The following is an 18,503-nucleotide window of genomic DNA, read 5'->3' as shown; positions in this document are numbered from 1 at the left end:
GGATGAGCATATTGAAATAGCATTGGTTCGGTCCGAAGAGATAATGCCAAGAGATATAAAAAGATCACTCCAAAAAGTCCCTTACCTCGAGCGGGGAATACCTATTTATAGTTGAGTGTCTGTGTCCCATATGGATACGACTTTCGGGTTGTCAAGATGAGGGCATCTGTCGAGGTCTTCAGGAGGTTTCCTCTTCCCCGATGGAGTTCGCTTCCTTGTCCGTGCGAGACACTCCTTCTTAGTCATGTTCTTCCATTAGGCGTGGTGTCGACGCGGGCTGAGAGGGGGGCGGCCACGGCGATAGCTACGTGGCATCCCTGGCCAACTCAACCATCACCCAAACACCACTATCCCAGTTCTGAAGTCGATGAGTGCAATGCTTGGTCGTGGAAGAGTTCTATGGTCTTCGGTTGAGAAACTCTAGTTTCTTCGAGTTGACTGGCCTAGGGTAAGACCGGTTTGCTGGGCAGACTGGCTGGCTCAATGCTTGTGTCATTTTCGTTATGGATCAACAGACGCATCGTTTCGTCTTCCCAAGGTCACGCGCGTGCAAAGTGTGACATCAAGTCGGTACAGTTGATTTGGATCATTGGTCCTCCATATAAAAGGGGAGGTGGCGAGCCATTTTACTTTGCCAACTTGAGTGAGCAATCATGGGAGCTCAACAAGTGTTAGTTCTCGACTGGTGTTTTAGATATTCCACAGTGTAGTTCTTTGGTAAGATGTCTTCATCTTCCTCCTCATCTTCTTACTCTTCTTGTTCGTCTGCTAGTGTGTCCGATAGCGAGTTCGAGCCAAAATTTCACCCTGAAGCCACCGTGCTCAATGTTCGTGAGACTGACACCCGTGAGGCCGAGGTCGATGGGCCTGAGGGTCAACAGAGGAGGCCGTGAGCCTTCAGAAGGCTGGGGTCAAGGAGACCGATGAGGCCAAAGTAGATATCGTGTCAGAAGAGGGGCTCGACACTCCTGCACGGTTCGGCAGCCACTTCGTGTCTTCACCTTGTAGGTTAACACCCGAAGACCTGGCCCGGATTAGAACCCTTTACTGCATTCTTAAGGAATACGAGCTGAGGTGCCTTGGAATCAGTGAGAGGGCCACCTTGGCATGGCTGGGCAAACTCATCTACAAACACATCCTAATAGTTGGGTTGAGGTTTCCTGTGAGTGAGGCCATCACGACGGTGCTAAGGTGGTATCGCGTCCAGCCAATCCAACTAATGCCTAATTCCTTTAGATACCTAATCGGCCTCCTTTGCTACTGCTGGGTTCACAACATGGACATCACCCTACCGATGTTCACATACTTCCTACACCTGAAGAAGCACCAGCAAAGCTATTATTACTTCTCGGCTCGGCAATACAACAAGGTGCTCGTCAGGGCCCCCTTCTCAGTGAAACACTGGAAGGAGGGGTTCTTCTTCATGCGTTGTCTGGGGGACTGGCCATTCCCTGCCGAGCTATAAATCCCGAGGACCAAGGTGAAGGCTCCAACTGAGGTCAAGTTGTCTAGAGAGGAGTTAGCGACCATCAGGCGGATAGAGAGGGTAAACGTGCAGGAGTACATGTCGTTCTCCATGTTGATCCATGTCGGGCTGATGGATCCCCAATTGGTTTGTCCTTGCTTTGATTGTGTCATTCTCTTTGATAGATATGGCAGTCGTTGACAAGGAGAAGAGAACGAAGCGCATGCAGAATGCCACACTGAGGAGGGCAGTGGCCCAGGCTGGGGTGGCTCAGTAGCAGTGCCGCCTAGAGGTTGTGAACCCTTGATCGTACAAGAGGTTGAGGTCGACTGAGGGAGACGTGGTGGACGTCGACTCTAACAGTTCTCCATTGCACATTGGGTCGTGGTCTGCATCGCGGGTAAGTCTTAGGTCCCCCCTTTGGGTCTAGTAGAGCAAGGGAACGAAGTGTACATGCCAAGCTGGAGTGTTCGGCTAGAGGATACTCTAGGGACTGAGGGCGTGCCCGAGAAACTGGCTTGGAGAATTCTTCTGCCCGTCATCCGGAAGTAGACCAACAACTGCACGAGTGGGGTGCTGGAGAGCGTGGTCATCAAAGTATTTGTTGCAGTAAGGTTCTTTGCATTGCCCTTTCTATTTTTTAGTGTGTTTCACTGAGCTCATTAACTTTTTTTTTTGTAGGTTGTTTGCGTAGTGACGACACTAGTTGACCAGATGCACACCATCCATCAGATGGCCGAGGCTCGGGAGGGAAAGTTCTCCTGTCTGCAGGCGAAGATGGCCAAGTTGAGGCAAGCAGCAACGACCAAGGATGAGGAGCTGTGGCGTCTAAAGAGCCGTGCACGCGAGCTCAAGGAGGGTTGCGACAAGGCATAGAAGGCAGCCAAGGTGGCCGAGGTGAAGTTGATCCGTGCCAAGGAGGAAGCGATTGCTAAGTACAAGGAGTCCGAGGAGTTCTAGATTGCGATCAATGATTTCGCTACGGACTGGCAGACCGGATTTGCTGAGGAGGGTCATGTGCGAGCACCTTGAGATCGCCCGTGACTGTGGAGCAATACAATCCCTCAGATGCCAAGGAGATGTCAACTAAGCAGACCACCCTAAATGACAGCGCGACGACTCCCGAGGAGGTGATCGCATGACTGGCCTGGAGTGACATTCCCCCTTTTTTTTGTTATTGTATGCAGCTTGATATTCCAGGCTTATGATTGTACTGCCTTTTTGTTAATGAAGATTTTCTTTGTCGAGCAGATTTCTTGTTGTGCACTACTCACTCCCCCCCCCTTTTTTTTAAGTTACCATACTTTGGAGTTCAGTGGAACTTGGTCTTATGCTGCCCGAGGTCTTCGGCTTGATGCTCGCCAGTCGAGGTCTTTGGCTTGATTCTTGTCAACCGAGGTCTTCGGCTTTGTAACCTCGGTCTTTAGCTTGGTAGCCTCGGTCTTAGGTTGGTCAATGTCTTCAGCATGATGCTTGTCAGCCAAGGTCTTTAGCTTTGTGGCCCCGGTTTTTGGCTTAATGCTTGTCGACTGAGGTCCTCAGCTTCATGGCCTCAATCTTACGCTGGCCAAGGTCTTTGGCTTAGTGGCCTCGGTCTTAGGCTGGCCAAGGTGCTCCCAAGCTCTCAACATTGCCGAGGAGCTCGGTGGCACCTGGACTTGTAGAGCTTCACACTCTCTAACTGGGATAGCCATGGCCTCGGTTAGCTCTGCTCCAACTACAAGTCAGGAGGGTGTGCGGAGTTCGATGGCCATGGCCTCGGTTAGCCATGGCCTCTTGCCATTCTGTGGTGGGGACGTCGTTCTTGTGGTACCCGTCAATGGCTTATCCTGGCCTCAACCTTCTATGGTCGATCGGGTCTCATGACGAGGTTGCCATTGTGTTGTAACTTGGAGCTCGACCGTTGAAGTTTGGTCGAAATGTGTGCAGGCGTTTGGTCGCTTGTGCTTGAAGAAAAGTTCTTTATTCATTGAATTTGTACAGCTCGGTCGTCATTAGTGCTTGGTGCTGATTGTTGTCACTACATTTAAATTCCTGGCACTCTAGCTCTCTGGTGTGGATCTTCCGTGCTTACCTATTCTCCTCTTTAATGGCCTTCCCGCCCGAGATGACAATGATGACCTCGATGAGTGGAGCTTGGACTAGGGGCTTGTTAATGAGGTGTGGCTCTTCTCTGGGTTTATGCTCTTTGATGTTGATGAAGCCATAGAGATATCCAAGTCGGATGAGGTCTTCTAAGTGGTGGCAGAGGTCATGGTAGTTTACGGTTTCGTGGTTGTGGTCTCGATGGAAATTGTAATACTTGTCTCAATTTTTCTTGTTGCCCTCGGTTTTCATCTTCTCGGGCCACTTGATGAAGCTACGGTCGCGGATTTGCATCAGTATCTCGGCCCACGGAGCATTGAGTGAAGTGAAGTTGTGATATGTCAGTCGTGGATTTGCCATGACCTCTATCACCACCTAGAAGACCTCATCCGACTCGGATATCTCTACGGCTTCATCAACATCAAAGAGCATAATCCCAGAGAAGGGCCACACCTCATCGACAAGCCCCTAGTCCAAGCTCCACCCATCGGGGTCATCTCCGTCACCTCAGGCGGGAAGGCCATTAAAGAGGAGATCATGCCTCTTGGTTCTCGGTTTGCGGCCAAGTTAACGATCCTGCCTCTTGGTGTCTTAGTCCGATCTTCGGCCATCATAGTCTCTATGCTTTTGATCATGCTAGTTTTCCTCCTCTCTATGCAGCGCTTGGGCCTCTTCGGCATTCATATACTTATGCACGTGCTTTATGAGCGTGGTCAGGTTGGGTGAAGGGTTCTTTTGTAAAGAGAAGCTGAGCATTGAGGAGCGTAGCCCGCTTATGATGGCGGTTACGGCCACTGACTAGTCTAGAGTTCGGAATTGTAGGGCCTTAACGCTGAACCTCACTAAGTATTCTCTCAGGGTATCTCCTATCCTCTGATGCACTTGCATGAGGCTGGCCGAGGTCTTCTAGTGCCTTTGGTTGGCGATGAACTACGCTAGGAACTGTATCTCCAGCTGATCCCAGAAGGATATGGACTACGACAGAAGGGAGGCATACTAGGTTCTGGTGACTCCGTGGAGGGTGGTGATGAAGGCCTTACACATGAGACCCTTGGAGGAGCCGCGCAACATCATTATCACCTTGAACCGCTTAATGTGATTGTTGAGGTCCAATGCACCATCGTACTTCTCGAATCGAGGGGGCTACCAGTTGATTGGGGGGAGCTCGTTAATGATCTCCTAGATGAAGATGGGTTCCTTCGCGTGCTAGCTGTGGTGTTTCTTTGAGGGTTGGGATGTCGAAGGAGCTATGCTTCTATATGCTTGGCTGCATTCCAGTTTGGCCAGCCGCTCTCTTAGTTATCTGATTCCGGCGTCTTTGTTGACTAGAACCACATTTATGGACTTTTCCCTTTTGGGATCACGAGTCGGTCTTGAGTTGGATTTGGCTATCAAGATCAGCGATTGCTACAGGCATCGACCGAGTTGTTCTTTTGCTGATACTCAAGCAACGGAGTGATGGGATCTACTGTGGCCGTCGTGTTCCCGAGGTCGGACCGAGGAGTTAGATCTTCTAGATGTTTGTGGTTGTTTGTGATTGGATTGGGCCCTATGCTTGTCTACGTGGCGCCTTTTGGGGTCCTCGGTGCGATGATCGACTATAGTAGGCACTTGTGCGGCAAGGCGAGTAGTTTGGGGGGCATGTGTTGGTTGCCCCAACGTCTTCATCATGGCTAGGATACGGGTCGATCTTTTGCTACATGGCTTGTCACTACGCGGGGTCGACTGCTGCATGATGTTGTGGCTCTCGAGGCGGGGAGTTGCAAAGTGAGTGAGATCCCCGAGATGGGGAACAAGCTCCAAAGCAGTCGAATGTGTTCTTAGGCATGGTTGTTTTTAGTGCACGAAGAAGAGTTTGGGAAATGACTTTTTGTTCTTTCCCATAGACGACGCCAATTTGATACTATCCGATCTGAGGTGTTCCGAACCAAGGAAACAATCAGATAGTCCTACCAACTAGACAGGACCGAGGTGAAAGGATGAAGCCACACATCGAGATCTACAACCAAGAGAAAAGTTAGAGGCCTAAGGAATTGTTTCCTGAGTAGGTACTTTGATGCTCAAGTTAGTAGGGTAGAGAAGGATGTGGTCAGGATGAACAGATTGAAATAGCACTGGTTCGAGAATGCCAAGATGTATTCAAAGAGTATCGCTCCAAAAAGTCCCTTACTTCGAGTGGGGAATACCTGTTTATACTTGCGTGTCAGTGTCCGAGATGGATAGGGCTTCCAGGGTTGTCGAGGTCTTTGAGAGATTTCTCTTTAATCTTTCTCTGGAGGAGTTTGCTTCTTTGTTTGTGCAAGACACTCTTTCTTAATCGTGCTCTTCCGTTAGGCATGGCGTCAACGTGGCCTGACAGCCACGAAGATAGCCATGTGACATCCCTGGCCACCTCAACTATTAACCAAACAAAAATATAACGGTGTATTCATCAATAAAGGGCTGTGATTCACGGATTTAACCGAGGGTTACGTCAAGGGACATACAAGATATTCCCCATCATGGGAATGTGCTTATATTTACCATGTGTCCTAATTACAATCAAGGTAAGCTTAACAGGTCCCACTTAAGAAAAGAGCACTGATCTGCTACCCACAGACTCTATTCACTCGTACCCACAAGTCAATAAGCCCACCATGGAACATCTCTGCATGAATCACAATTGAGATGTTTCCCATGTACAGTTGTAGATAACCAGTAGATCTCTGATGGGTATCCAACTGAAGTTTTCCCGGTTGGGACTCCAGATTGGTGGTCCTAAGGCTAAGGCTTAGATATAATTATATAAGCCCCACACCCTTGATGCAGACACTGGATTTCTTTTTCACAGGATTCATTCACACTACTTTTTTTTTTAAGAGCTACGCAATTGGGGTAGCCAATCCCCCAACTCATACCCCTAATTTAAGTGCAGGTAGGATTCAATCCCAAGTCTCATGACCAGTAGAAGGCCTTACCAACCAGCTGGTTGGCATTTTGCCATTCACACTATACTCACAAGGCACTAACCGTACATCACATACTTGTCCGTAAGATGTATATAATATAATCTTCAAATCAAATGGTTTATGGGTACTGTTAACATTAGATCTGCCAAAAATAAACATCAATCATAACTAATATAAAAACATATGTAAAAGGTAAAGATATAAGTTAATAAAGTTTGATTATAATATACGATATGATAATACGAAAGACATAATATGAGAAATGCTTATAGCTAATCAACTGATATCATAAAAACCTGATATCATAAATAGCTGACCGATCAGGTGGTTTTCATCAAAATTTATTTACAAGATGTTTTAATTAATCAAAACTCTTTCAATACCATGTTTTGATTAATAAATTTGACTTTTATAACCTAAAGTAAACCCAAAGCAAGTGTCCATTTTATATATTATAGATCATATGACATGATATCAGACCGATTACAGTGAAAATGCTCCCGTGATCGTCAAGATACGACATAAAGAATAGAAAAGTTCTTTTTTTTTTTTGTTTGTTTGAAAGCCAATAATAGAAAAGTTCAGAAACATTTTTTATAGAATAAAATCAACGGGTTTTTATGCTTCGGTCCAGGCAGATTAAAATATGCACATATAGACACGTGGCTAACCGAGAGGGATAAACAGGTCATGATCACGTAAATGGCTTCTGTTTTATTAATAACAGGTAGAAATAAGCCAGTAATGTATAGGAAGAGACGTGGCATTAAGATCCTTGTGGGCCAAAGCGAAACAACTCTCGACTGTCATTACAATTTGAAATTGAGTAGCTCCTACCACAGCATAAAAATAAATTTTATGATGTAACTCTCCCACTGATTTGAAAATTTCACATGGTGGAACTCTCTCACTGGAGATAACTATAACAGGACACAAGAGCAAGGTTTATTATCTATTAGGGCATTCGTCACCCTAGGGCCCAAATCCAAACCTTACAGGGTTTTTGATAAACGGGTCTTATTAGAGTCAGGATGGATCAGATATCTAAAAATTCCTATGAAATTGCTATTGGTAGGTAGGGGCTAACTAGGATTGTCACCGGGCCACCAAACCAACCCTCCAGGTTGATGGGTTCCGGTATAAAGTATAAATGAAAGTAAATTTAAGAAAATCTAAGCTAATATCCATCCATCTGAATATTGTATGTTTTATTTTATTATTTTTAAAAGAATATTGTCCATTTGTGTGGAACACAATATCCAATCATTAGAGAAAAGCATGTTTTTGAAACCAGAAATTCAAGGATGCATTCCTTGTTTCGATTTTAGAAGCAACAGCAGTGTTTGGTTTGATAGAATCTGAGAAACAGAAACTTGTGGGGAAGTTCGGCTTAGTTTGGAAAGAGTACAAATGCAAATATGTATGGTAAAAATACATACAAAATAATATAAAATACAAGGTTTTGCACTCTACATATATTTGTATTTGTACTCCTTCCTAACTGAGCCTTGAACTTTACATGAGAACATGCTTTGTGCGGTTTGTATTAAGAATGAATGTTTTCTTTTCCCCAAATCATATGTAGGACCTTTCTTTTTTAAACTCATTACAACAATAAAAACAATATCATGTTGGAGAATACTCAATTCAATGATGACTACTAAATTTACAAACCAGAGCAAATCAGCGTGGCTTGGTATTTTACTTTCGCTACAAATAACTTTTCCACTGATATCAACTGACCATCAATAGAAAAAGTAGAGAAGTACCTTTGTTTTTCCATCTGTGAAATAGCTTTGAGCCTTTGATAAGTAAGCTCAAGTAAATCAAGCCTTTGAAGAACTTGTAACTGATGAAACAACTTAACGTGAAAGGTTCTTTTGTGTTGAGCAAATTACCCCAAGCCTACTGATGAACCAATCACCACCCAAGTGTCCATACTCCACCACAAATTATGATACCTGGATACCCATACAAGGGCAATATCTTCTAGTGTTTGTTCCAGGTATGATATCTTGTCCACCTGTCCTTGCAGTATTGGGGTATCATGGAAAATGAGCTGATACTTACAAAGACAGGTCACGGAGAACACTGTCCAAGGGAGAAGTGATACATGCTAGCAACTTTTGACACACTTGTTGCAATTCCAATGAAGGGTCCGTCAAGGAAATACTTGCTAGCACTGATCTTGCTTCCAGTAGTCCCCCTGATATACTCTCCACAACTGCATCTTCACTTGCCATGAGGGATGCCATCAGCTTTGCACCAGCCATTCTTTCCTGATGAACAATTTTTCAACCAAACCATGAGAACTAAATCTGGAGTACTTATTTATTTTTGAAACAGATAATGTATTGCATTTCATTGCTAAATGTCAAAGAGAAATTTCATAGAAGAAGGATCAGCACCAATGTACACCAAGACCTCACATAGCTTGAATCAAGAATTAGAATCCATGAAAACCGTATGAAAATCCAAAAAAGGAGTTATACGACATTCCCCTGAAAGCTTCATTAACTGACAGACATAAACATAAGGTTCCCAAAGCGTTCCTTTTAAACACATGAGCTGAACTCTTATTTTCAAAGACAATGCCCTCACCCCAAATGGTCCAAAAACTGCAAAAGGTATTGTATTCCATACCACTTTCTCTTTTACGCAAGCATTTGATGTACCATGTTAAAAAGGCTTCAACTGTAAAGAGAAAGCATCCTGTCAACTCAAAAAATACTAAGGAATATTAACAATTGATCAGAGAGATTGCAGTGGATAAATAGATGGTTTGCCATCTCTATGCCATTGGAGCAAAGCACACACCATACTGTCCAGTGCTGTTCCTCTCCTACTTTAGTTGTCAGAAGTTAGGCATTACGTATGGCTGCTCTATATACCAAGAATACCACCTTTGATGGAACATAAAAACCCACACTTCCAGAACATGGAGGAGTGCATGGAAAATCATTGCCGAGATGCCTGAAAAAAAGAGTTGGTTATAAAGGATCCAGATTTGTCCCGTATCTGAACTCTTTGGTTTTTTGCCTAGGTTAAGTTGCAGTTTTGCACCTTTCAGATTTTCATAAACAAATCAGCCATAGAGTTGATTTTCCTAATTGCTAGATTAGCTTGGGTTCCATACAACTTAAATTATTTTGGACTCCAAAATATTGACTAAAGAAATTCAATCAGTACAACTCGATAGCAGGGTGTTCATCACACCATGGATCTCTTCAAAACCTTACCTGCAAGCCATCACCCAGCTATCATTGGATACCTTTGTGCCGGTAACACTTACTGTCTCTGTCCAAATCCCTCATCCATACGAGTCTTGTCATTTACCAGGGTCCTGATTCTTCTTGTCCCATACTTGGCCAAAATAACCTGTTTCCATAAACTCTCCAGTTCATTTAAGTTCCAAAGCAACTTGCCTACGAGGGAAATATTAATTTCTCTCAGGGTAGGTTAGCTGGAAGTAGAGCTGTTTGAAACGTGTGTTTATTGTTGTTTATGTTTCTGTTAGTTGTTTGTTGGTCTGTCATTGCTTTCTTTTTTAACATAATATCCTCTTTCTACAAAAATGACACTAAACAGAACGGAATGGTGAAACAGGATTCATGTAGCTGACCCCATATAGTTGGAATATGGCTTAGATAATTATGCTTGCTACCGGAAAAAAAAAAAAAAATCTCACCCCTAGAGCTCCCACATTTTCTCAGGTGTGTACTTTACTGCTTTCTACTAAGTAGATCTTAGCCTTGCCTTTGTATCCTCCCCAAAGAAAGTGTGATTTTTTTCAAGTTCAGTGGCCACTCTTGCCAGTAATGGGAGGGGCAATTAATCAATGTTTTAAAAACCAATCCAAAGGCTGAAGCATTTTCCCTCCAGATCACAGGTCAGCCCTTCAACCATCTGGGTTGGATTGTGGCACATCATTGTGTATGTATGTTTTATTTTAGGTTTACATGTAATATATGTTCAATTTTAGGTCTAGTTTATATTTTAGTTTTTTAATTTTTGTAAGAAAAAAAACTAAAATTGAGATTTTAGGCCTTTCTTTGGCAAAAATAATGCGACAAGGTGCCTTCGGTGCCTTGGAATACAGATCACGAAAAGCTACCCAAAATAAATAAAAAAATAAAAAAAAAAGATCACCCCAATCAGATAACTGAGCGCAAGGTTATGGCTTCTGTAAGTTTGCATATAAATTGTAACTTGTAACCCATGACCCATTGACCAGGTCAAGAGGGTCAAGGGTCAACAACCTAGGTTAAACAGGTTTTGACCAAGTCAACAGTTCTTAATTTGTTGGCATGTTTGAGGTTGGCCTGAACTGGAATTATGACCAGCTGATCGTTTTAACAGTCCAATCAATTGGGTCAACAATGATTTGCAAACACCGCTATTAATAAGAGTGAATTTCCTCACTTAGATGGTTTCCTAGATTTCCGTGGTCAATATCTAACAAAAATGTTAAAACATGACATCGTAGATGGATTGAGGTATACATCTTTTACCCAATGAGAGACCTAAATATTTTGGTACAAGTGTCCCAATCTTGCATCAATACTTCAGTTAATTGATTCAACTTTGGTACTACACCTATTGCTATAAGTTCTCTCTTTTTGCATCTTTATGCATAACCTACAGACAGCCTCAAACCACCTTGATACCTAACAGAGATTTACCATCTCCTGGGACACCTTACAAAAGAATAGTTTGTTGTCAACAAATTGTAGGTGGGATCATTGTAGAGTCACTAGTCACCTGAAAGCCTTCTATAAAACCACTTGTGTAGCTGACATGGTCATTTTATTAAATGCCTATAAAGAATGAGGATAATGGATCTCCTCACCTGATATCTCTTGAGCTGTAAAATTTTCCTTGAGTAACCCACTTATAATCACTAAAGAATCTCCAATTAACATGATTATGTGCCTTCTCCATATCAACCTTGCAAGTTACCCCTACACACCCACTCTTGAGTCAGAGTCAATTCATTTTAACACCTTGTCAAGGATTGGTGTCCCTCCACAAAAGTTCATTGTCATTGTGTAATCATAGCATCCACAATCTTCTCCATTCAAGTAACTAACACCTTCAAAATAATCTTATACATACTCTCCAAAAAGCTGATCAGATGATAATGTTTGACATCCATTGCCCCTCCCTTTTTGGTACCAAGATTAGAAAATTGCATTAAGACTCCTCTCGACAGTTCCATTGGAGTGGAATTCACCAAAAATCTTCATGATGTCTTCAACCTTGCAAGTTACCCCTACACACCCACTCTTGAGTCAGAGTCAATTCATTTTAACACCTTGTCAAGGATTGGTGTCCCTCCACAAAAGTTCATTGTCATTGTGTAATCATAGCATCCACAATCTTCTCCATTCAAGTAACTAACACCTTCAAAATAATCTTATACATACTCTCCAAAAAGCTGATCAGATGATAATGTTTGACATCCATTGCCCCTCCCTTTTCGGTACCAAGATTAGAAAATTGCATTAAGACTCCTCTCGAGAGTTCCATTGGAGTGGAATTCACCAAAAATCTTCATGATGTCTTCTTTAACAAATCCGGCACCTCTTAAGAAAAGGTCATTGTGAATCAATTTGGCATTGGTGGTCTGTCACCCACCATAGCATCAAGAACACCTTTCATTTTTCCTTTTGTGAACCTTTCTTGTCACCTACTTGCTCATCTCTTATGACATCAAAGTGCAGCCCATCCAATTACTGTCTTGCTTTTCATCTTAGCCCGTATAGCTTGGCATAGACTGAATGAAAGTCCAATAACTCAATTGGTCCAGTTCTCAATACCCTCAATCTGTTAGCTTGCTAGTACTACACGCACCCATTCTTTAGCCATCACCTGAGACCTGGAAGTCCTCCAGAACTTGTCTCATGTCAGATCAGAACTCTGGCAACATCATTACATACATATCTTCTCCATCTATGATGTTAACTACCACCGGAGAAGCTCTGCATCTTGCTCTTACCCAGATCCATTCTATAATGCACCTAGATTTCTCCAAGTCATCAATATCCACAAAGATCTCCTATTATCTGGACAGAGAAGCTACTCCAAAGATGAAACAGAATCCTAAATACTAGGGGTGCTCATGGTTCGGTTAACCAAACTGTGGGCCTATTTTCCAAACCGAACCAGTACCACCAGTTTTTGGAAAACTGTGAACCAAAATTGAACCGAAGCCAATTGGTTAACCGGCCGATTGGTTCGGTTTGTCAGTTTGTCAGTTTTTTATATTTATAATATATTATAAATAAATATACAAATATATAATACAAACACAAGAAATACATATAATATATGATATTATAAATAATAACTAATATATTATATATTATAAATATATACCGTTCGGTTCAGTTAACTGCCAATTTTTTATATTGGTTCACTGAATTGACCAGTTCGGTTAACCAGAATTTTCAGTTTGGTTTCATCAGTTTGGTTCGTTTTTTTGGTTTTTGGTGGTCACCCCTACTAAATATTCTACTTACAGATCATTTCTGGATTTCCTGCATTCTGTGACCAGCAAAATTTATGGGGAAACCCCTTGAAAACTCCTCAAACGAATCTTCCAGGCAATCTACTTCAATACTGAAGGTAGGATGAAGAGCAATGAGATTCAGCAAACCTCCTCACTCAGACACCAAAAGGAACTTTCCACTCCCTAGCCGATCAGATCAGAATATTCTCCACTGATATATTCCTTCTATCAATTGAACCCACCAAATGCAATTTTAGAATTTCCTTCCTTTCCCTCTTCCACAACCACCACTAAGAAAAAAAATCTTCAATCCAAACTAAAGTTGAATGAACTATCTGTTGACCACAGTTGGGGCTTTGCTATCTCCAAGAACAATCCACCACTCTCACCCTCTGAGGTTTGAAGGTCAGCCAAAGTTCTTTCAATGTCCCTATAGACCTATACCTTCCCTTTTCAGATCACCCTAGTCTCTACTCTACGTGGGGTATTTACCCTGTGTACCCATTTTTGAAAAACCAACAGTTACCTCCTAGTCTGCCTCTACCCCATGCTGTAGGTTTGGTTTCACATGAGCATCTTTCCAAATGCTACCATCCTTCAAAACACCACCTCTGGTCATCATTGTTGGTCATTGCCATTATTGTTGTCAGACGTTATTGAAATGTGAAGTTTTGCAGCTACCTGAAAGGTTCTTAATTGCATATTCTAGTTGAAATCACAAGACGAAGAGGAGAGGATCTGTGCAGTAACAATGTACTGAATCTAAACCTCCTCACTACACCAAAAGGAACTTTCCACTCCCTAGACGATCAGACCAGAATATTCTCCACTGATATATCCCTTCTATCAATTGAACCCACCAAATGCAATTTTAGAATGCCCGTTCTTTTCCCTCTTCCACAACCACCACTAAGAAAAAAAATCTTTGATCCAAACTAAAGCTGAATGAGCTATCTGTTGACCACAGTTGGGGCTTTGCTATCTCCAAGAACAATCCACCACTCTCACCCTCTGAGGTTTGAAGGTCAGCCAAAGTTCTTTCAATGTCCCTATAGACCTATACCTTTCCTTTTCAGATCACCCTAGTCTCTACTCTACACAGGGTATTTACCATGTGGACCCACTTTTGAAAAAACCCACAGCTACCTCCTAGTCTGCCTCTATCTCATACTGCAGATTTGGTTTCACATGAGCATCTTCCCAAATGCCACCATCCTTCAAAACACCACCTCTGGTCATTGTTGGTCATTGCCATTGTTGCCACTTGTCAGACGTTATTGAAATGTGAAGTTTTGCAGCTGCCTGAAAAATTCTTAATTGCATATTCTAGTTGAAATCGCAAGACGAAGAGGAGAGGATCTGTGCAGTAACAGTGTACTGAATCTAAATGCCTCTAATGGTTTTGATAAATTGAAATGACAGATCCGGAGACAGAAGAGACCAAGTAGATCCTAACTCTGAAGCTGTTATGCAAATTAGAAGCCTAAAAGGAATGTGGTTATATCAGCTCCTAAGGTGGAAATTTCTGTGCAACATATTTTCACACAGTAGCTATATAGTGGAACTCCAGGTGTGAAAAGCAAAGATTTGTTTGCAAGAGAATAGAGGATATACAAACAATGTGTTCATACCTTCCATGCTCCTTTTTGGAGAGCTTTTATGGAGATCTTAAGTAGCTCAGATGAGTAAGGAAGAACTAAGGACTTGAGGTGGTACACAGCTGAAAATAAAACCTGAATGCATGCTGCTCTAACTTCTGAATCTGTTAACCTCTACACCATTTTAAACCACCAAAGATACAAAGAGTAAATATGGTAAAATCATAGATTGTAAAATTTAATATTTGAATAATGTACGTGTTGGAAGCTAACGTCAAATTATAATTTTTTTGTTACCTCTGTAGACTGAACAAGAACTGGAAGAATTTTTTGAGCTAACGCAAACTTGCTGGAGCTTGAGATTTTCTGACAAGCACTGATAAGGACATTAGCCATGCACAGACGAAAAGACAGAGGAGTTGATGGATGAGATACACATCCAAACTCTGTTGAGTTGCTGTCACTTGGATCACTAATACTCTTGCTCCCACAAAATGTCAATTGCTGAATTACGTAAGCGAGAACTGAATTGCTCACAGTGGCACTACCTGCATTTGATAACCACCTAAATTGCTCACACACACACACACATACACACACACACAGATGATAGTTTTCTTGATGCGCAACAAGCTGATAATTTTAAACACCGTGCATGTTGCATAATCACAGTGGCACTCCCAGCATTTGATAACCACCATAATTTCTCTCTCTCTCTCACACACACACACAAATGATAGTTTTCTTGATGCGCAACAAGCTGATAATTTTAAACACCATGCATGTTGCATAATCAACAATGTTCAAATTGAGGCAAGAAATACTAACCAGGGTAATTTTTCTTTCTAAACATGCCAACCTTATCACAAGGGGGGTCTTTTGATGATTCTGGAGCTTGCAATTCAGCACAAATCATCAATGCTAGACAATCAATGCACCCATGTTGTGCCTTGGAAACTGAGATGAAGCACAAATGACCTTGTACCCATCAGGCTTAAATGGTAGGATAGGATGTCAAAAATATTTACCAAAACAATAAAAATAGGATGTCAAAAACCTTGGGAAAAGCTATCTGTTTCTTACCTTCATCACCATATAGAGGAGGCCACAGTAGCACCAATTCCAGTATTTTTCTTATTTTAGGCATAACAGGATGTTGAGCTGAATCCCTGCCCCTCACCTGTAACCCAGAGAATACCACTGAAATTGAGGAATGGAAAAGGAGAATGTAGTTCTCATTGACAGCAAATGATATACAGAAATCAGGAGAATTCAAGAATATGTGATCAGCACAAAATAATTGTTAACAATAAGTAAAGATCATTACCACAAGGGAAGTGCAAACTGAAAACAAGCAAGCCTTTATTTTCGGTATATTATGACACTGTGAAGCGTTCTTTAACTGAAACCAGATAACTGGAAATAACACCTATCACATGAAAAGATACTGATTGTTAGATGGTGGAAGTAAAGATTGAAGAAACGGAATGGTTGAGTTAAATGGCAAAAAGGTAGGGATGATTATGGGCACAGCCAGCCCGGGCTTACAATCAATGATAAGGGCTTGAAGCTAGGCCCAGGCCCAGCCCACACCCCAGGCCTATATTGCAAGTCCAAGCCCAGCCTAGCCCTCTATGGGCCGGGGCCAAGTTTACGGGCTTTCTGGGCCCAATGAATAATGCCTTTTGGCCCACATCAAATGATAAAAATAACAAAAAATTAATTATTTAAAACTTTTAAATTAAATAACGTGTAAATGTAATACATACAAAAAATTAAACAAGCCAAAGTTAAATTGGGCTTGGCTAGGCTTTAGGCCTATGGCACAAAAAATAAGGCATGGGCCTCATTTAATTGCTAGGCTTGATTTGCCTTGGGTTACCTATCCTTTTATGGATGAAGACAAGGCCTTCATTCCCAGTTTTGGGCTATGTGGGACTTCGAAAAAAACTAAATAGTTGGTGCAACCATTGAGTGTTTTCCTAAGTCCCACATTGCTTAGGGAATGAGAATGAAGGCTTTGCCTTCATCTATACAAGGCCTTGCTTAGGAGGACAATTCTCATACTTGAATTGATTCAAGTGTTGACACATTTCAATTCATAAATATTTATTTATATGTTAAAATAAAACTTAAAACTTTTATATTCTATATAAAAATAATAAACATTTAATATAAAATAAAATATACTTGTGTATACGTAACAAACATTTAATATACATTTGAATTCATAAATATTTATTTCTTACCATGTTTCAGTATTCATGGTAAGAAATTGCCTTAGTACAGAAGATTCAACTGGCATTAGAAAAACCAAATTCTCTGTAATGGGTGCACTGGAAACTGATCCAAGGTCATTCCAATTTCAAGTATAGGATGATGATTCAAAGAAATAACTAAAACAGAACCTCTTACCAAACGAGTAACAAAATAATGAATAAAGAATAGAACAGCATTGTAGTTGACTGCACAGCTTTCATTCCTCTTGTAAAATAATTGTCATTCAAACTTTCCACAGTGAAAAAGGATGTATAATATAAAATTACCACTGGGCCTGGTATATATCATAATACAAGTAGTATCTAGAACCAACAGGGGTGCATGCTACAAGCCTACAACATTTATCCGCCACAATCTATTTAAAAGAAAAGGAAAAGGGCTTCAATAGTTGTCCTTGTGTTTTATGTTTTTATTCAAGGACATATCAAAGAAGACTATCGCAATCTACAAGCTCCTGCTAAGTGACTATCACATACTTGGGGATGGATACGCCCACATAACTCAGCTGCAAGTTTTCGAACATCTTCAAATTCGAATTTATGAAATGCTCTGAGAGAAAGGCATGAAAAAAAAAATCAGATTCCTTTGAAGCTGCTAAAAATCATAAGGAGGAATACATGCTTGTTGGTCAACCTTTTTATCAAGAGGGCTGCTATGCAGGTGTCAGAGTTGAGATTGAAGTCTCTTTCTTCTGCAATTGTTTCATCATAAAAAAGAATGGTTATATCATCAAGGATCACATCTTCCTAGAAAAAAATCTAAAATCTAAATGTAGGCCATTTTTTTATGGGGGCACACCCCTAATTATGAGACAAGTACATATTTGAGAAGACAAAAGCACCCCTGCGTTTTGACTTTTATCATCACAAACAAAGGTTTCCCCATCATTTCATTAGCAGTGCACCCAAGAGAGGAATAGAAAGCACAAAAACATACCACTGAAGAATTCCTGATAGTTAAGCTGATCATACATAAGAGAATAACATAGGTCATTAAAAATTCTTAATGGAAGCAGCCTGATTATAAGTAATGGGCAAAGACGATCAAATAAAGAATGTTGAGATTTAGCAGGGTCATTGCTTGAGTAGCTTCCACTTCCTTCTCTGGAGAAGAACGTTTCATCCATCCTGCTTAAAAGCAAAATCAAATTAATATCAAGTTCAAGCTAACAATTACATCCAGAAAATGTTTGCATGCATAAAAAATCCCAAACCAAAACAAATTCTACAAAAGCAAGATTCAAATAAATGCCAAAAAGTAATATAAGATTTTGTTTTTTGTTTTTTTTTTAGATTCTATTTCATTTATGAGAATGGATGCACATGTGGAATTTTCATATTCATAGAGTAATTGAACAGACTTCTTGCTTTCCACCCAAAGGCTAATGCAAGTGACAACAAATGCACATAAAAGAAAGGTTACATAGCTGGTATACTGAAATTATTCTCCCCTTTCTCCTTTGATGATATTTGGAAGAAGTGGGGAGAGGTGGCACTTTCTACAGACATTAAAGTGAAGCCTAGTCCAGCATGGGATCCATTGGAAGAAGAGTTTCTAAAGCTTAACTTTGATGGCAGCAGTCTTGGAAATCCGGGGCCTTCAGGTGTAGGGGGTGT

At 41.4% G+C, this 18,503-nt stretch overlaps 1 protein-coding gene across 14 annotated transcripts in view; it reads right to left on the bottom strand.

Annotated features, from left to right (window-relative positions):
• Nucleotides 1-8,057: 8,057 nt before the first annotated feature.
• LOC148844759 (ARM repeat superfamily protein) overlaps nt 8,058-18,503 on the bottom strand; it is a 77,556-nt gene continuing 67,110 nt past the window's right edge. For 8 of the 14 annotated variants that reach the window (XM_088955254.1, XM_088955257.1, XM_088955262.1 and 5 more), the window contains 9 exons: nt 17,824-18,017; nt 17,521-17,578; nt 17,364-17,436; nt 15,935-16,036; nt 15,691-15,787; nt 15,436-15,564; nt 14,905-15,155; nt 14,641-14,781; nt 8,058-8,777 (listed from right to left, as the gene is read on the bottom strand). In XM_088955254.1, the coding sequence (XP_088811380.1) occupies nt 8,565-8,777; nt 14,641-14,781; nt 14,905-15,155; nt 15,436-15,564; nt 15,691-15,787; nt 15,935-16,036; nt 17,364-17,436; nt 17,521-17,578; nt 17,824-18,017 (1,258 nt within the window). In that variant the 3' untranslated portion in view covers nt 8,058-8,564. The remainder of the gene's footprint in view (nt 8,778-14,640; nt 14,782-14,904; nt 15,156-15,435; nt 15,565-15,690; nt 15,788-15,934; nt 16,037-17,363; nt 17,437-17,520; nt 17,579-17,823; nt 18,018-18,503) is intronic. The other 6 variants (XM_088955255.1, XM_088955258.1, XM_088955265.1 and 3 more) reach the window with 1 other exon arrangement.

Source organism: Nelumbo lutea, chromosome 7 (assembly GCF_056320005.1).
Source record: "Nelumbo lutea isolate HS-2025 chromosome 7, American lotus-T2T, whole genome shotgun sequence".
NCBI lineage: Eukaryota > Viridiplantae > Streptophyta > Magnoliopsida > Proteales > Nelumbonaceae > Nelumbo > Nelumbo lutea.
The sequence above is the reverse complement of the archived record's forward strand: the minus strand, read 5'-3'. Positions and strand labels throughout refer to the sequence as shown.